The 16,526-nt window shown below is 43.6% G+C and overlaps 1 protein-coding gene across 1 annotated transcript in view; it reads right to left on the minus strand.

Annotated features, from left to right (window-relative positions):
- Tbc1d8 (TBC1 domain family member 8) overlaps positions 1–16,526 on the minus strand; it is a 110,980-nt gene that overhangs the window by 36,482 nt on the left and 57,972 nt on the right. Inside the window, exons 3-4 of the mRNA XM_090336517.1 lie at positions 6,136–6,254; positions 2,495–2,723 (exon numbers count right to left, since the gene is read on the minus strand). Of these exons, the coding sequence (XP_090192643.1) occupies positions 2,495–2,723; positions 6,136–6,254 (348 nt within the window). The remainder of the gene's footprint in view (positions 1–2,494; positions 2,724–6,135; positions 6,255–16,526) is intronic.

Here is a 16,526-nt window from a genome sequence, read left to right on the forward strand (position 1 = left end):
TTATTACACACATGCTTTGTGAAGAGCCTCACATGTGAGAAGCTCAAATAGGAAAAACATTCAACAAGCAACCAGGCAACCGCAGGCTTGACAGAAGCCAGAACAGAAACATAAATATGATACAAGTTATCTGGGACTTACTGAAGGCTTCCTGGAGATGATAAACTTAGAATGGGGCTCTGAAGACAATAGGAGTTTCCTAACAGGCTAAGCATAGGTAGAGGTTGGAAAAATCAGGCGTTTATTTTGAGAAGCATTTCAGAAGGAAAATGAAGGCTAGTGGCCGGGGACAGTGGCTCACACCTGTAATCTTAGCTACTCAGGAGACTGAGATCTGAGGATCACAGTTCAAAGCCAGCCCTGGCACTAAAGACTGTGAGACTCTTTATCTCCAATTAATCACTAGAAAATGGGGAAGTGGGACTGTGGTTCAGGGGTAGGGCGGTAGCCTTGAGCTGAAGAGCTCAGGGACAGTGCCCAGTCCCAGAGTTCAAGCCCCATGACCCACCAAAAAAAAAAAAAGGCTGGCTGGCAAAGGTTAGGTCAGGGCACATTCCAAGGGAGAGAGAGGGCCTATGCAAATTGGGTGTGTGTTCAGAGCATCATAATGAGGCAAAAAGAGAAGAAAACACCATGTTAAAACAACACCACCACAACCAAAACAGGAAATGAAGTGGTATTTTGCCTCAAAGTGCAAGAACACTAGCCTTGAGTACAAATGCTCAGGAATAATGCCCAGGCCCTGAGTTCAAGCCTCATGACCAACAAAAACAAAAACCAACAACCACAGCAGAAATTACTGCAGTACTGGGATTTGAACTCAGAGCCTCAGGTGCTCTACCACTGGGTCATGCAGCCAGCCCTCTGGGAGCAATTTTAATGGGAATAGCTTTTCAAACATCTACAACTGACTATTTCACCTGCTTAAGACCATACATGTCACCAAACAAACATGTGAGAAGTCAATCAGGGCCTAGAACTCTGGTGGGTCCTGCAGATGCTTTCTAGAAGCATCCAGATATGTGCATAGCTATGCATCCATCTGGGATGGGCATTTAAAAATGGCCTCCATGTACTAACAAACCAGGAATGCATCTTACTCTAAAAGAGTCACAGAAATCACCAACAGTAAAGACCTTGCAGTAGTTATTTGAAGTGACGTCGGCAGAAATACATCATAAGGGAGCAGGGAAAAAAATGACCTCTTTCCAAATTAAGACCCCCCCCCACCGTTCCCACAATAGTGTAAGAGGTAGGTGAGCTCCACAAGTTACTGGAAGTCAGGCCAAAAGTTTAGGCACTCTGCCTCTACTTTGCCTCTGTGACCTTGAATGGAAGCCATTCACTCCTGCAGTTACCTTGCGCTCACCTTGTTCACCTTGTTCCAGGAAGAACAGGATCTAACTTGAGTAACATATGTACAAGGAGAGATGACAGAGATTGGCCCAAAGGAAGAAGACAGTCAAAATATCTCAGGACAGCCAGTAGCAGTCTGTCTGCTTCCCTCAGAAGAAGACTGCTAGAACAACTATTATGGAAACTCACAGAACAAAGATCAGGTCAACCAGGCCAGGACTAGGACTTGAGACTGCTCAATCATTAGGCAGAACTCTCTCCCCTGACCGCAGTTCTTTATTTAAACCTACAGCTCCTGCCGGCACAGATGGCTCATGTCTGTAATCCTAGCTACTCAGGAGGATGAGATCTGAGAACCAAGGTTCAAAGCCAGCCCAGGTACAAGACCTGAGACTCTTATCTCCAATCAATCTCTAGAAAACAGGAAGTGGGGATTGGCTCAAGGGTAGGGCAGTAGCCCTGAGCTGAAGAGCTCAGGGACAATGCCCAGGCCAGGTTCAAGCCCCATGGCACACCCCCCCAAAACAAACAAACAACCCTACAGCTCATGTCTGTACCTTGAAGATGGCTGAAGATACAGTACTGTCTTCCTGTGGCCTGTGTACGTCACAAATCTCCTTTCTCTATACTTTGTATCTGTACTTTGCACACAAGAGCCAGTGACTGAATTAACAAGTGGAAATCCTCTACCCCCTGATTTAGCCTTAGGATCTCAGTTTTAATAGTAAGAGCATATGCAATTAAGCATAAATAACTGCACAAGGGCTGGGAATGTGGCTTAGTGGTAAAGTGCTTGCCTAGTTTGCATGAAGCTTTGGGTTTGATTCCTCAGTATCACATACACAGAAAAAGCCAGAAGTGGTGCTGTGGCTTAAGTGGTAGAGTGCTAGCCTTGAGCAAAAACAGCTCAGGGACAGTGCCTAGGCTCTGAGTTCAAGCCCAGGACTGGCAAAAAATAAACAACTGCACAAATCATTTGGAAATTAATCATCTATCCCTTGCTTTCATCTCAGCCATTCCATTTATTTACATCTTGTTTGTTGTGAAATTTCACTGATGGCTTCTTTGTAAGCAAGGCTAAGCATGTGCTCATGGTTGACAGAGGATGTAAAGCATGGGTACTGCTTGCCACACTTACGTTCCTTGCCCAGGAAGAAGGAGTAGAAGCAGAGGTGGTTGATGCTGAGGTAGAGCCATCCCTGGCGAGGCACCCGGCCCTTCCAGCAGCAGCAGGAATAGAAGGTGACCAGCTTCTCTGCCTCAGGGAAGTTGAACCTGGCCTCAAACTTCACCAGGGCTTCTCGGAACTTCTCCGGGTCCTCCTCCTGCTCCGCAAGCCTGCTACTGGTCTCCTCGGCAATCAGAGCCTGAGCACAGAAACAAGGTGGTCCCTTAGCCAGTGAGACGGACAATGGAAGGTGCAGAGGGTGGGGATGGTTAGCAGGGAGAATGGATGGGTACTGCTTCCATAAAGCACCCCAATTTTCATTCCACCACTAACCAGCAGAGGGATTTTAATGGCATTCCTGTTCCTCTCTTCAGGGATGACCCAGTTTGGACCTTAAATGTCCCTCAAAGTCCCATGTGATGAAGGTGTGGTCCCCAGGGCTGGTGGGATTGGGAGGTAGTACAAGTGGGAGCTAATGGGTGGACTTTAGGTCATGGAGCATGCCTTTGAAAGGGATTTGGAGCCCAGCCCCTTTCTCTTGCCTTGCTCCCTGGCCACCCTATGAGATGCTCTGTTACTCTGCCAAACTTCCCTACCATCATGTCCAAAGCAAGGGGCTCAACCAGTCATGGTCCACACCTGCAAAACTGTGAGCCAAAATAACATTTCTTTTAATAAATTAATAATCTTAGGTGTTTTGAAAGCAAACTGACACAAAAGTTCTGAGAGCCTGATAACTGACTGCTGCATGTGAATTCAATGCACTCACTAGAGCAACTCTAGAGAATTACCGATCTGTGAGTTAAAACTTTTAGCCAAATACCAATGGCTTGTGCTTGTGTAATCCTGGTCATTCAGGAAACAGACATGGAGGTTCAAAGCTCAAAGCCAGTCTAGACTCTCCTCTGCAATTAACCAGCAAAAAGCCACCTGAATGTGTGGCTTCAGTGGTAGAGCACCAGCCAAGCTATCAAGCTCAGCAAGCAAAAGGCCCTGAGTCCAAACCTTAACACCAAAAGAATTTTTTAGGAAGTTAATCTTTTAACAACACTAACAAAAGTCTTATCATGTTCAAAAATAAGCCCTATAAAGCCCAAATATTCTTCACTGCCACTATGTATTCTATCATCTTCAAATATAAAGCAAAAATATGAGACAAAGGTATCTGGGCACAGGTACTTCCACAGCCCTTAGCGTAAGCAGACCAGAAGGGCAGGACACAAAGAATCTGACTACATAATTGCTTGATAATAATAACAGATAAAGACAGGATCCTTCCTGGGGGGAGGGAGGGGAGAAGAGTGGGAGGGCTTAGAATGTGAGAAATTCCTGGTTGCAAAACATGAATTCTGAGTCCCTATCCTGGGGAGTCTAGTTGAAGGCACCTCCCTGCAAACATTTACCTGGAGCCTTACACACCTGACTTTTTTTTGTCTGTCATGGGGCTTGAACTCAGCCTGGGTGCTGAGCTCTTCAGCTCAAGGCTACTGCCTTACCCCTTGAGCCACAGTGCCATTTCCAGTTTTCTAGTAGTTAATTGGAAATATGAGTCTTTTAGTCTTTAGTGCCCGGGCTGGCTTTGAACCATGATCCTCAGATCTCAGCCTCCTGAGTAGCTAGGATTATAGGCATGAGCCACCACACACAGCTCTGCTCTTTTTTTAAAGTAACAGAACCTTCTTTCTCTTGAAAGCTTGTGTTCTGTAAAACAAGGACATTTTTAGGGAGCATCATCCAACTTTCACTGTACAGCGTTATTTTTAGAAATCAAACCCAGCATTGACATTGAAATAATGTGATTTATTTATTTTCAAATAAACCTAAATCAATTTTTTCTCCCTTTTTCCTGTTTTATTGTTTGTTTTTTATTTGTTATTCCTTTGTAGGTTCTGGGCTTGAACTCTGGGCCTAGGCTCTGTTTATGTGCTCTTCAGCTCAAGCCCTACCACTTGAGCCACAGCGCCACTTTGTTTTCTGGCAGTTAATTGGAGATAAGAGTCTCAAGGACTTTTGGTGCCTGGGCTGGCTTTGAATCAAGGTCATCAGATCTCAGCCTCTTGAGCAGCCAGGATTACAGGCGTGAACCACCACCATCCAGATGAATTTTCATTTTCATTTGCTATGTCTTTTCTTTTCTTCCAGCACCAGAGATTGAACACAGAACCTTGTACTTTTACTCAGCTTGCTTGATCACTCTACCACTGGAGCCATGACTCTAGCCTAACTTATTGCTAGAATGGAAGTGGCATCTAACAGACTTTTCTGCTTGGGCTGGCTTTGGACCTCACTCCTCCATTTCTGCTCCTGTAAGTAGCTAGGATTATAGGCCTGAGCCATCAGCTCACCTGCCTTCACTTTTCTTAATGTTATTTAATGATGTACATTAGATGTACATTAGATAGGTATAGACAAGATGTTTTGTGAAGTATATTTACGATACAGCACAAGTGTTGCCACTTATCTCCCTCTCTTCCTCAAGCCACTGTCCCTGACAACTTAATTATAGTGAAATTGAAGTTTTTACGGTTTGAACTCAGGGTCTGAGCACTGTTCTTGACGATAAAAGTCTCATGAGCTTTTCTGCCTGAGATTTTCTTTGAATCCTGATCTTCAGATCTCAGCCTCCTGAATAGCCAGGATTACGGATGTGAATTACCATCACCTGGCTAATTAACATATTTAAAGAATAAATAGCTAACAGTACAAAAGCAAGGACTCAATGTTTGTGTACCCAATGCTATGGACATGGTATTGGAAATATAAACACACGTACACAGACATAAAAACTTACGACTCTACAGACATAATGTTTTATTGCATAGATTAATATGTATCTATGACATACAAACCCTCAGCCTAATTTTGATTATGTTCTAAAATCTAAGTGCCAGTGATTGTACATAAAGATTCCCTTCCTGAATACTTGTTTAACATGTCATTTGAAATATGATATAAAAAATCAATGTTAATAAATTCTTTAATAAAAAAAGAATAAATATCTGAAAGCCTGTGGCTCATGCCTATTAATTCTACTCAGGATGCCTATAGAGATCTGAGGATCAAAGTTTAAAACAAGCCCAGAACAGCAGAGTCTGTGAGTCTCTCATCTCTAATTAACCACCAAAAAGTCAGAAGTGAAGCTGTTGCTCAAGTGGCACAGGACCAGCCTTGAGCAAAAAAGCTCAGGAACAGTGACCAGGCCCTGAGTTCAAGCCCCATAACCAAAAAGTAACAACTGAAATTAAATAAACATCTATTATTAGCAGAAGCAAAGCACTCAGTCAAACAAAAATAACAAGATGTCCCAGCTGTGAAAAAGTTGAGAATGACTAATTTCAGAAATCAAAGAATGTACTATAAAAAACAAATCAACATTTCAGTTTTCTCAAACCAAGACAAAAAAGGCTTCTGTAAAAAGGCCTGAAAAATGCAGTCTGATCCTCACTATTCCCAACATATTCTGTCCGACTTCAATTTTACAAGATTTACTAGGTAAGACATGGAACTCAGACTAAACACTCAGCCCAAACATGGAGTTAATATGGAGAAGGCTGTTTATGACATTTCGAGAAGGATATCAGGAGACAGAATACCAGTCTCCAGGGACCTACCTTCACCTTCCCTTTGACAAAGCTGGCAATGTCATCTTTATTATCAAACACAGACAAGGTGTGGAGGAGGTTCTGTTCCAGCCAGTCCCAGTGCTGGTTTATTTCCTCAAACGTGGCACCTGCATTAGCAGAGAAAAAAAAGCAAGATTGAAAATCAAAAGGAATTACTAGATCATGACTTTGTTTGTCAACTAGTGTATCACCTGGGTTTATGCAAGTCCCACAGTGTGGGCTACTTCCTCTACCTGTACAGGCACCCTCTGCTGAAGCTGTGATCTCTTCTGGCACAGCAGAAGGAACCACAAACACCAGCCCTACTGCTCCATGACAGGCCAGCTGACCAATCAGGATAACCTTGGCATTGTTCTGTGGCCATCCAGATCATCTCAATAACACACAGAACAACTCCACCGTCAAACACTTGAGATCACATAGCAGCTCCAGCATGGACCAGGCCCCAAGTAGCAGAGGGGTTCTGAACTGAACCCTGCATGGTTCCCCCATGAAAATGGTCCCAAGAAGTACCAAATCCTGAAAGAGCCATTAGAAATGCCCTGTGGGCCATATAACCAACAGATCTCAACCCAGCAAGCAAGAACCTAGGAAGTTTATAGATTTACAAATAGATGCTTCAGCCACACACTGGTGGCTCATTCTTGTAATACTAGCTTCTCAGGAAGCTAAGATCTGAGGATCCTAGTTTGAAGCCAGCCTCCTCCCCACCAAAAAAAAAAATCTGACTCTTTTTATCTCCAATTAACCACCACAAGAACCAGAAGTAGATCTATGGCTCAAGTGAGAGAATGGCAGCCTTGAAGGGGGGAGTGTGCGCTGGTCCTAAGTTCAAGTCCCAATACCATCAGACACAGACACAGACACAGACACACACAGACACATACACACACACACACACACACACACACACACACACACACACACACACACACACACACACACAGGATACTTCATATTATTCAAGGAAATATCCCTTAAAAACTCATTTGAGGCTAAGAGTGTGGCCCAGTGGTAGAGTTCTTGCCTAGAATGCATGAAGAACCAGGTTCAATTCCTCAGTACCGCAAACATAGAAAAAGCCGGAAATGGTGCTGTGGCTCAAGTGGTAGAATGCTGGCCTTGTGAAAGCCCAAGAACAGTGCTCAGACCCTGAGTTCAAGCCCCAGGACTGGCAAAAAAAAGCCAGAAGTAGTGCTGTGGCTCAAGTGGTAGAGCCTTGAGAAAGCATAAAAACAGAGCCCAGGCCCTGAGTTCAAGTCCTAGGACTCTCAAAAAAAAATCAGGAATGTGAAACCAAATTTCATTGAATGGTGGACAGAATATCCACCACATTACCAAAGCACTGAGTAAAAGCACTCACAAAGAGTACAGTCGTTTTAGTCATCTCTTTTTTTTTTCTTTGCCAGTCCTGAGCTTGAACTCAGGCCTTGCACTGTCCTTGGGCTTTCTTAAGGCTAGAGCTCTACCATGTGGGCCACAGCACCACTTCTGGCTTTCTCTATGTGTGTGGTACCGAGGAATCAAACCTGGGTCTTCGTGCATGCTAGGCAAGCACTCTACCACTAGGCCAAACTCCCAGTCCCTCATCTGTGTTTTTTTCCAAGGTCCTCCTAGGCATCCCCACTGCCTGGTGCCCCAGAGACTGTGCCCAGCAACTAATGACAGGTCCAGCAAGTAGCAGACACTCAGCAAAGGAGTAGTGATGACAGGTGCATATGACACAGGTCTAGCTTGGCTGCATTTCCAGAATGAGCTGCCGAATAAGACTCTAATCTCAGCTGAGTGCTTGTGGCTCAAGTCTGTAATCCTATATACCGAGGTAGCTGAGATCTGAGGATCGTGGTTCAAAGTTAGCATGGACAGGAAAGTCTTTGAGACCCTTATCTCCAATTAACCACCAGAAAACCACAAGTGGTGCTGTGGCTCAAAGTGGTAGAGCAATAGCCTTGAGCAAATGAGCTCAGGGACAGGGCCTAGGCCCTGAGTTCAAGCCCTATGACCTCCTCCTTCCCCCCCAAAAGACATGACAGACCACCAAGTAAATTGCACAGAATTACATAGTCAATGCAAAAGCAAAAGGCTACCAGAGCCACAAATCCTGCACCCAAAGCAAATACACATGTACTAAAACTGAACTTAATCTTTCTCTCTGTAAGTTACCTTCAGATTACCCTTCCCTAAAGGTAAATTCACAGGAAGGCCCTGCCAACCCAGGGTGAACATTTCCATCTGCAATTCAAAAATCATGATGGCTGGGAGTTTGGCCTAGTGGTAGAGCGCTTGCTTAACATGCACAAAGACCCAGGTTATCATTGATACCCTGGTACCACATACATAGTAAAAGCTTGAAGTGGTTTTGTGGCTCAAGTGGTAGGGCTCTAGCCTTGAAAAAGCTCAAGGACAGTGATCAGGCCCTGAGTTCAAGCCCCAGGACTGGTAAAAAAAAAAACAAAAACCCACAATTCTGCAATGCCCATACTGTGAAACTCAGTGCACTGACACACTGTCACAAAAGGCAGCTTCCATGTACACAAACTGTTTCATGCACAAAATGGAAAATATGGCATAATATCATCTTCAGCATCTATAATCCTAGTTACTAAGAAGGCTGAGATCTGGAGGACCATGGTTCAAAACCAGCCCAGGCAGAAAACTCCTTGAGACTCCATCTCCAGCTAGGCAACAAAATGCCTGGCTGGAAGCAATGTTCAAATGGTAGAGTGTCAGCCAAGCAAGCAAAATGAAGCAAGTTCAAGGCCCCAAGTTCAAACTTCAGTATTGTCATGAAAACAAAAATCCAGCTTTGAGCTACATACATAAGGTGTGTATGACACATAAATGAATCGCATGTTTAGACCTGGGCCCCTCTCAAAGTATTACACCTATGCAAATACTCTATAACCCGAGAGAATGCAAACCAATTGTGGCTCAAATACTTTGGATCAGAGTGACCCAGCTGGTACTCCTTGTGAGAAAGTGCCAAAGGCACTTGAAAATTTGGCACAGTAAGAACAGACAACTGAATTCCCAGTGTTCATCTGAGCACTAAGGAAGGAGCAGCTGACAGAATAGGCTGATCTTGAACTCACAATCCTCCTGCCTCAGCACTGGGATTACAGGCATGTGCCACCCCACGCCCCCAGGCTGGAAAGCTCATTTTAAAATAAGACAAACCAAACAATTCCGGTCTCCACACCATGATGCTTTAAGACTTCCCATCTTTCTCTATCTGAACTTAGGAGCCAGAGTATCCAGGTGGATCCTCAGCTGGCAGTAAGCATTGTAGCCCAGCACAGCTCAGAGCAACATCTGGTTTCCCTACCTCCAATGTCAGCCTTCCTGCTCACTTTGAGAGTCCCAGGGAGCAGCTGTGGTGACAGTAGCAAATACATTGTCACACTCTTGTGTGTGCCTCAGGGGACAGTACAGGCACTTCACAAAGATAGGGTCACTTCACAAAGCCAGTAAGTACACAAAAACTCCCTGCGGAAGTTGGGGCTCTACTCCTCACTGACATTTGAAGACCTGCTCTTTCCAGATTTTTCTCCATATTGTCCATTATAATCAAACGAACTGGTCAGGAAGGAACACACAGGTAGAGAATAAACTGAAGATGGAGTTATCTTTATTAGCTGGCAATCCTTTGCTCCTTGTTTTCATGAACATCTTCATTTATCGAAAAGAAATGTTTTAATTAAGTTGGAGAAATAGAGACTATCAAGAGAGGCGGACAGCCTTGACTTTTGTATCTCTAGTCTGTTCTCAGCACCATGTCACTGGTGGGAAGACTGAAGGAGGAAATGGAAGCTCAGATCCATGTCCAAGGTAGGAAATGAATTTCATTCAAATAGAAAATGGAAGGCAAATACCACAGTATGAAGGGATCTTGACAGGTTTGTGCCACCTCAGATTCCTCCCATAGGAAGCGTTTTTTTTTTTGTTGTTGTTTTTTGTCTAGACCTACAGGCCTGGGTGCTAGGCCTAAGCTTCTTTCGCTGAAGACTAGTGCTCTACCACTTGATCTACAGCTCTACTTCAAGTCTCACAGACTTTCCTACCCAGGCTGGCTTCTAACCAGTGCTCAGATCTCAGCCTCCTGAGTAGCTAGGAATAGAGGTAAGAGCCATTGGTACCTGGTTTAGACTTCTAGTTTCTGTAAAAAAAAAATTCTGCTGCTGGGGCCGGGAGTTTGGCCTAGTGGTTAAAGTGCTTGCCTAGCATGCATGAAGACCCGGGTTCGATTCCTCGGTACCACATACATAGAAAAAAGCCGGAAGTGGTGCTGAGGCTCAAGTGGTAGAGCTCTAGCCTTGAGAAAGTCCAAAGACAGTGCTCAGGCCCTGAGCTCAAGCCCAGGACTGGCAAAAAAAAAAAATTCTGCTGGGTGCAGGGGCTCACGCCTAGCTACTCAGGAGGCTGAGATCTAAGGATCGCAGTTCTAAGCCAGCACTAAAAAGCTGTGAGACTCTTATCTCCAATTAATCACTAGAAAATGGGAAGTGGGGCTTGGCTCAAGGGTAGGGTTGAAGGCTGAAGAGCTCAGGGACAACATGCAGGCCCAGGGGCCGGGAGGTAGCCTACAGCTAAAGAGCTCAGAGACAGTGCCCAGGCCAGAGTAGAAGGCCCATGACTCCCCTTACCCCCCTCCCAAAAAAGAAAATTTCTATCTCCTAGGGTGTGGTTATGATAAGGAAAGGTCATTCTAGAACCAACCAAGCCCACACCTAGAAAGAGGAAAATGAAACACATAGCACCTGTAGCTGAATTGAGATTTCATCACTGTCTCCCCTGCTTCTGAAAGTAAGACCAGTTGTGTGCTTCTCTCAGCAAAAACAATTGAGCTGAGAAAAATTTTCCACCTTGCTGGCTGTTTCCTACAAGGGTTGCCAAATGGCACAGAACTTTTCCAAATTATCATTTCCTCTGCAGGGAAGTCTTAGGATGGGTTGTATAAATACAGTAAGTCAAGGCAGGCTGCATGCATGGCGGTTGACCCCAAAGGGCTGAAATGGAAAGTCATTCAACCTATGTCCACAACCCAGTCGAAGTCTGCACAGCAGCATCTTTCAAATTTCATGAAGTATGCTCATTGGCAAATAGCTCAAAAAATGAAATGGAACTGAAAATAGAATGCATGCCCTGTAAGTAAGGGTGGCCACCAAATTGTGAATTATTTACTACTTTCACATACAGGTCTATTTCTCTCTGGAAGTCGGGGTTACATTACAGATATGCAATGATGTAAAAGAAGAATGGTAAAAGACCAGGTATGGCATCTCACACCTATAATCCCAGCTTCCAGGGAGATCAGGAGAATTACAACTCAAAGCCTGAGCAAGTAGTAAGGCCTTATCTCAACAAACCAGATGTGGTGGCTCAGGGGTGTCATCATAGCTCTCTATGCAGGAGGTATAACTAGTAAGATCTGGTCTGAGCCTGTCTGCAAAAAGAGCTAGAGGTTTAGCTCAAGTGGTAAAGCCCTTGCCTGTCAAGTACAAGGTCTTGAGTTCAAAACCTAGTACCACCAAAAAAGAAAAGGAAAAAGAGCCTGTCGTTTATTGTGAGAAGAGAAGGCAACAAGGAGTATACACATTCATTATGGTGGAAATACTTCATCCATGCCACAGAGCTATTGTCTCATCAGAATTCACATGTCAGCACTCATCCCAATGTGACTATGTGAAGAAAGCACTTTTCAGAGGTCATTCAGGGTCAGTGAGGACACAGGGTGGGGCCCTGATCCCACAGTCTATGTCCACATAAGACAACACCCAGGATCAGGTGAGGAAAGGCCATGTGAGGACACTGGGAAAGGTGGATCAGCGCAGGCCAACCCAGAGCTCATTGCAAATAGCCCTGTGGGCAGCCTGGTCTCAGATTTCCAGCTTCCAGAATAGGGAGGGAGCCCATGTCTGAGTAAGCCCTTAGTGCATGGGATCTTGTAAACCCAAAATTCAGAGCAATAATAGCCAGGTGCCAGTGGCTAATGCCTGTAATCCTAGCTATTTAGGAGGCTGAGATCTGTGGTTCAAAGATAGCTAGGGTACCAAAGTACATGAGACTCTTATTATCTCCAATGAATGACCAGAAAGCCAGAAGTGGTACTATGGCTCAGTGTGGTAGAGTGTCAGCCTTAAGATGAAGAGCTCAGGGACAGCACCCAGGCCCAGAGTTCAAGCACCACCACAAAACACACACACACACACACACACACACACACACACACACACACACCAACAACAACAACAACAACAACAATACTTCAGATCAGTATTGTGGATTGCACCAGAGGTGATTAGCCAAAATGTATTTTATTAAGGCCTTTAATATTACAGAAAACAAAGGATGTTTCCATTTTTTCTGCGTGTGTGCGCTGGGACAGGGCTTGGCTTATGAGCTCACGGCTGGTGCTCTAACAACTTGAACCATGCCTCCAATCCAACATTTGATGGCTGACTGGAGATGGAATCTCTCACAGGCCCTCTCCCTGTTCTGGCCTCAGGTGTGATCCGCCAGACCTTAGCCTCCTGAGTAGGCAGCTAGGATTACAAGTGTGAGTCATTGGCTCCCATTCTGACTTTACTATTTTTGAAGAAATTTCAACTCCAGTCAAGGGAAAAGCCAGATTTATAGATTCAATATTAGAAACAATAACTAAGACCACACAACAACCAACAATGAACATTTGTGAACTTTTTCTGAATGCCTAATATTGTTGGGCATTTTTTCTAGGTATGCTGTTTAGCCTCATTAAAAAAAAGTCACAGGGTGGGTCTTATTCCCACTTTCTAGGCAAGAAGTAAAAAGTAAAAGAAAAAAAGCCAAGCAGGAAAGTTCCTGGGACTCCCCACTAAACAAATGAATGACACAGCCACCCTGGTTCTTTTAGGTTTTCCCCAGGGCTACTAACAGGAAATCAAACAAATATCCCATTGTCTACACCTACAACCTTAGACCCAGGCTGCAGCTTGAAGAAGGAACTGTTTCTGGGATTAGAGTCATTGCTCAGTTGGTGTAACAATAGCCAATGACCAAACATGTCTGGCACTGAGTTCTACTTCTGGTCTCAAATCTTAAAAGAAAAAAGAAAAAGAGGGGAGGATAATAAACACCCATGGGTTTATAATAAACACCCTTGTAAGTCTTAATTTCTATGAAATGGGTATATTCCACTGCATATAATCCTGACACTTACATATAAATCATCTAGGCCATGTAGCCTAGAAAGGGCTGCTGGGTGGAGGCAGACTTGCTTTTGATAGTCCCTAACCACAAATTCTATAGGGAAAAAAGAATGAAAGCAAGATTAAGAAGAGGGATGGAAGAGGAGAGGAGATATACCACAAGAACAGACAGGGTGGGCCAAAATAAAGCCTTTGTTCACAGGAATCTCATATTCTGAAATTGAGGGAAAAAACAACTAATCCATAAGTCTACACACAACCTCTCCTTACAATTGGAGGATCCTGACACAAGTATTTTCTCACTGAATCATTTTAAGTATTGCTTCTGGTTTCCTTGCCCTATTTGTTTTCAATGAAATGAGAGTAAAAATATTTTCAATATGATGAAATCGGACAAACACCATCTCAGACCTGGTAAGTAAAATGGATTTTTAAATTTGCAATTGAAATCATTAAATTGTCTTTGTATTACTGCCATTGAGTCCCAGAAATAGACACAGGGTAAGAAGACCATAGAAAACTGACATATTGCTGCACGAAGGCGGGTTTGGGGTGGAGGGAGGCCTTTTATGAGTGTGAACAGAACCAGAATGATATAGCCAATAAAATGACCAAACAAGGACTAAAAATTGATATTAAAAACTTACTTATACTCCAGGGTGAACAAATATAGCAGGGGTACTCACTAGCAACAGTGGTACTCACTAGACAATGTGTTGAAAATGAACATGTAGGTAGGGTGCGAAGTGAGAGTTAAGAGAAGGGGTGACATTGTCCAAAAAGTCTATTCTTTTGTTTGTTTTGTTTTTGCCTGTCCTGGGGCTTGAACTGAGGATCTAGGCACTGTCCTTGGACACTGTTTGCTCAAGGCTAGCACTCTGCCACTTAAGCCATAGAACCACTTTGGGCTTTTTCTATGTATGTTGTACGAAGGAACTGAACCCAGGGCTTCATGCATGCTAGGCAAGCAGTCTACCACTAGGCTATACTCCCACCCCAAGAAGTGTATTCTTTACCTGACATTTGTAACTGCAACCCCTCTGTAAATCACCTTTGAGTCAAACCTACACAACTTTTTGTGTAGGTCTCAGATGTATGTTGACTTTGACCTGGAGCCTATTTACAGTTTCCAGTAGCTGGGATAACAGGTGCATGCCACCACATCCAGTTTTTATTAATTGAAAAGAAATCACATAGTTTGTTGTTGTTTGCTTAGACTTCCCTAGAACTGTGATCCTCCAAATCTCCACTTCCCAAGTAACTGGGAAAACAGAGGTGATCCACCTCACTAGGCCAGTAACCTGTGTTGTGTATGTGTGTGCAAGTATTGAGCAAAGAAACTAAGGGACAGTACCCAGGTACTGAGTTCAAGCTCCAGGACTGGCCAGTGTGCATGCTTTTCCTTTTTCCTCATTTTTTTTCTTTTTTTGCCAGTCCCGGGGCTGGAACTCAGGACCTGAGCACTGTCCTTGAGTTTTCTCAAGGCTAGCACTCTACTGCTTGAGCCACAGCACCACTTCGACTTTTTCTGTATATGTGGTACTGAAGAATTAAACCCATAGCTTCATGCATGCTAGGCAAGCACTCTACCAGTTGGCCGCACTCCCAGCCCTCACTTTCAGCTTTTTGTTGGTGAATTGGAGATGGACTTTCTTGCCTGGCCTGTTTTGGAGGCATGTTCCTCAGATAGCCTTCTAAGATTACTAACATGAGTCACTGGCACCCAGCACAGTGATCGTATTTTTAAACCTGACCTAACAGTTCATTACATAATTCTCTCAACTTTTCAGGTCTGCTTCAAAATTCACAATGGAATCATGGAAATAGAGAACTTTGATCTCAAAATGGCTTAAGAAAGAAAAGAAGCCAGGCATAGTAGCTCATACCTGTAATCCTTGCTACATAGGAGGCTGAGATCTGAGGATCATGGTTCAAAGCCAGCCCAGACACTAAAGACTGTGAAACTCTTATCTCCAATTAATCACTAGAAAACAGAAAGTAGGGAAGTAGGGCCGTGGCTCAAGAAAAATCAAAAACAGCTCAAACAAAACAAGAATTCAGTCACTGCTGTAGATTGCTGGGTTTGAATTTTTTTTCAACTTTAAAACCCTGAAAAAGGAAATTAAAGCAGATCTGAGAAAATGGAAAAACCTCCCATGCTCCTGGATTGGAAGGATCAACATCATGAAAATGACAATCTTGCCAAGGGCTGTCTACAAATTCAACGCAATACCCATCAATATCCCAATGTCATTCTTTAAAGAAATAGAAGAGGCAATCCAAAATTTCATATGGAATAATAAAAGATCCCGTATAGCAAAAACACTTCTTAGCAGAAAGAACAGTGCAGGAGGAATTTCAATACCAAACTTTAGACTCTATTACAGAGCTATAATAATCAAAACCACAGGCCTATGGCCATCTAATCTTTGACAAGGGAGCCAAAAAAATAGAATGAAAGAAAGACAGCCTCTTCAACAGGTGGTGCTGGCAGAACTGGTTAAGCACCTGCAGAAAACTAAAGTTGGATCCTTCTTTGTCACCCTGCACTAGAATTAATTCCAAATGGATCAAAGACCTCGAGGTAAAAGCTGACACACTGAAAACTTTACAGGAAGGAATAGGAGACACACTAGGCCTCCTTGGCACAGGTAAAAACTTTCTTAATAAGGACCAAGAAACACAACAAATCAGAGAAAGGCTGGATAAGTGGGACTGCATTAAACTGCAGAGCTTTTGTATGGCAAAGGACATAGCGAGTAAATTAATTAGAAAGCCTACAGAATAGAAGAAGATCTTCACTAACCATACAACAGACAAAGGCCTCATATCTAAAATATATCAACAGCTCAAAAAATTGAATCACTCCAAAACTAATCTCCAAAGAAACAACCATCCCATCAAAAGATGGGCCAAAGACTTAAAGGGAGTCTTCTCTGAAGAAGAAATAAGAATAGCCTATAGACACACGAAGAAATTCTCCACATCTCTGGTCATAAAAGAAATGCAAATCAAAACAACTCTAAGATTCCACCTCACTCCAGTTAGAATCGCCAGGATCAAGACAACTAATAACAACAAATGCTGGAGGGGATGTGGCCAGGAGGGATCACTACTACACTGCTGGTGGGAGTGCAAACTCATTCAACCACTATGGAAAGCAGTATGGCAGTTCCTCAAAAGACTAAACAT

This window comes from Megascapheus bottae, chromosome 7 (genome assembly GCF_031878675.1).
Source record: "Megascapheus bottae isolate mThoBot1 chromosome 7, mThoBot2.hap1, whole genome shotgun sequence".
In the NCBI taxonomy this organism is placed as follows: Eukaryota; Metazoa; Chordata; class Mammalia; order Rodentia; family Geomyidae; genus Megascapheus; species Megascapheus bottae.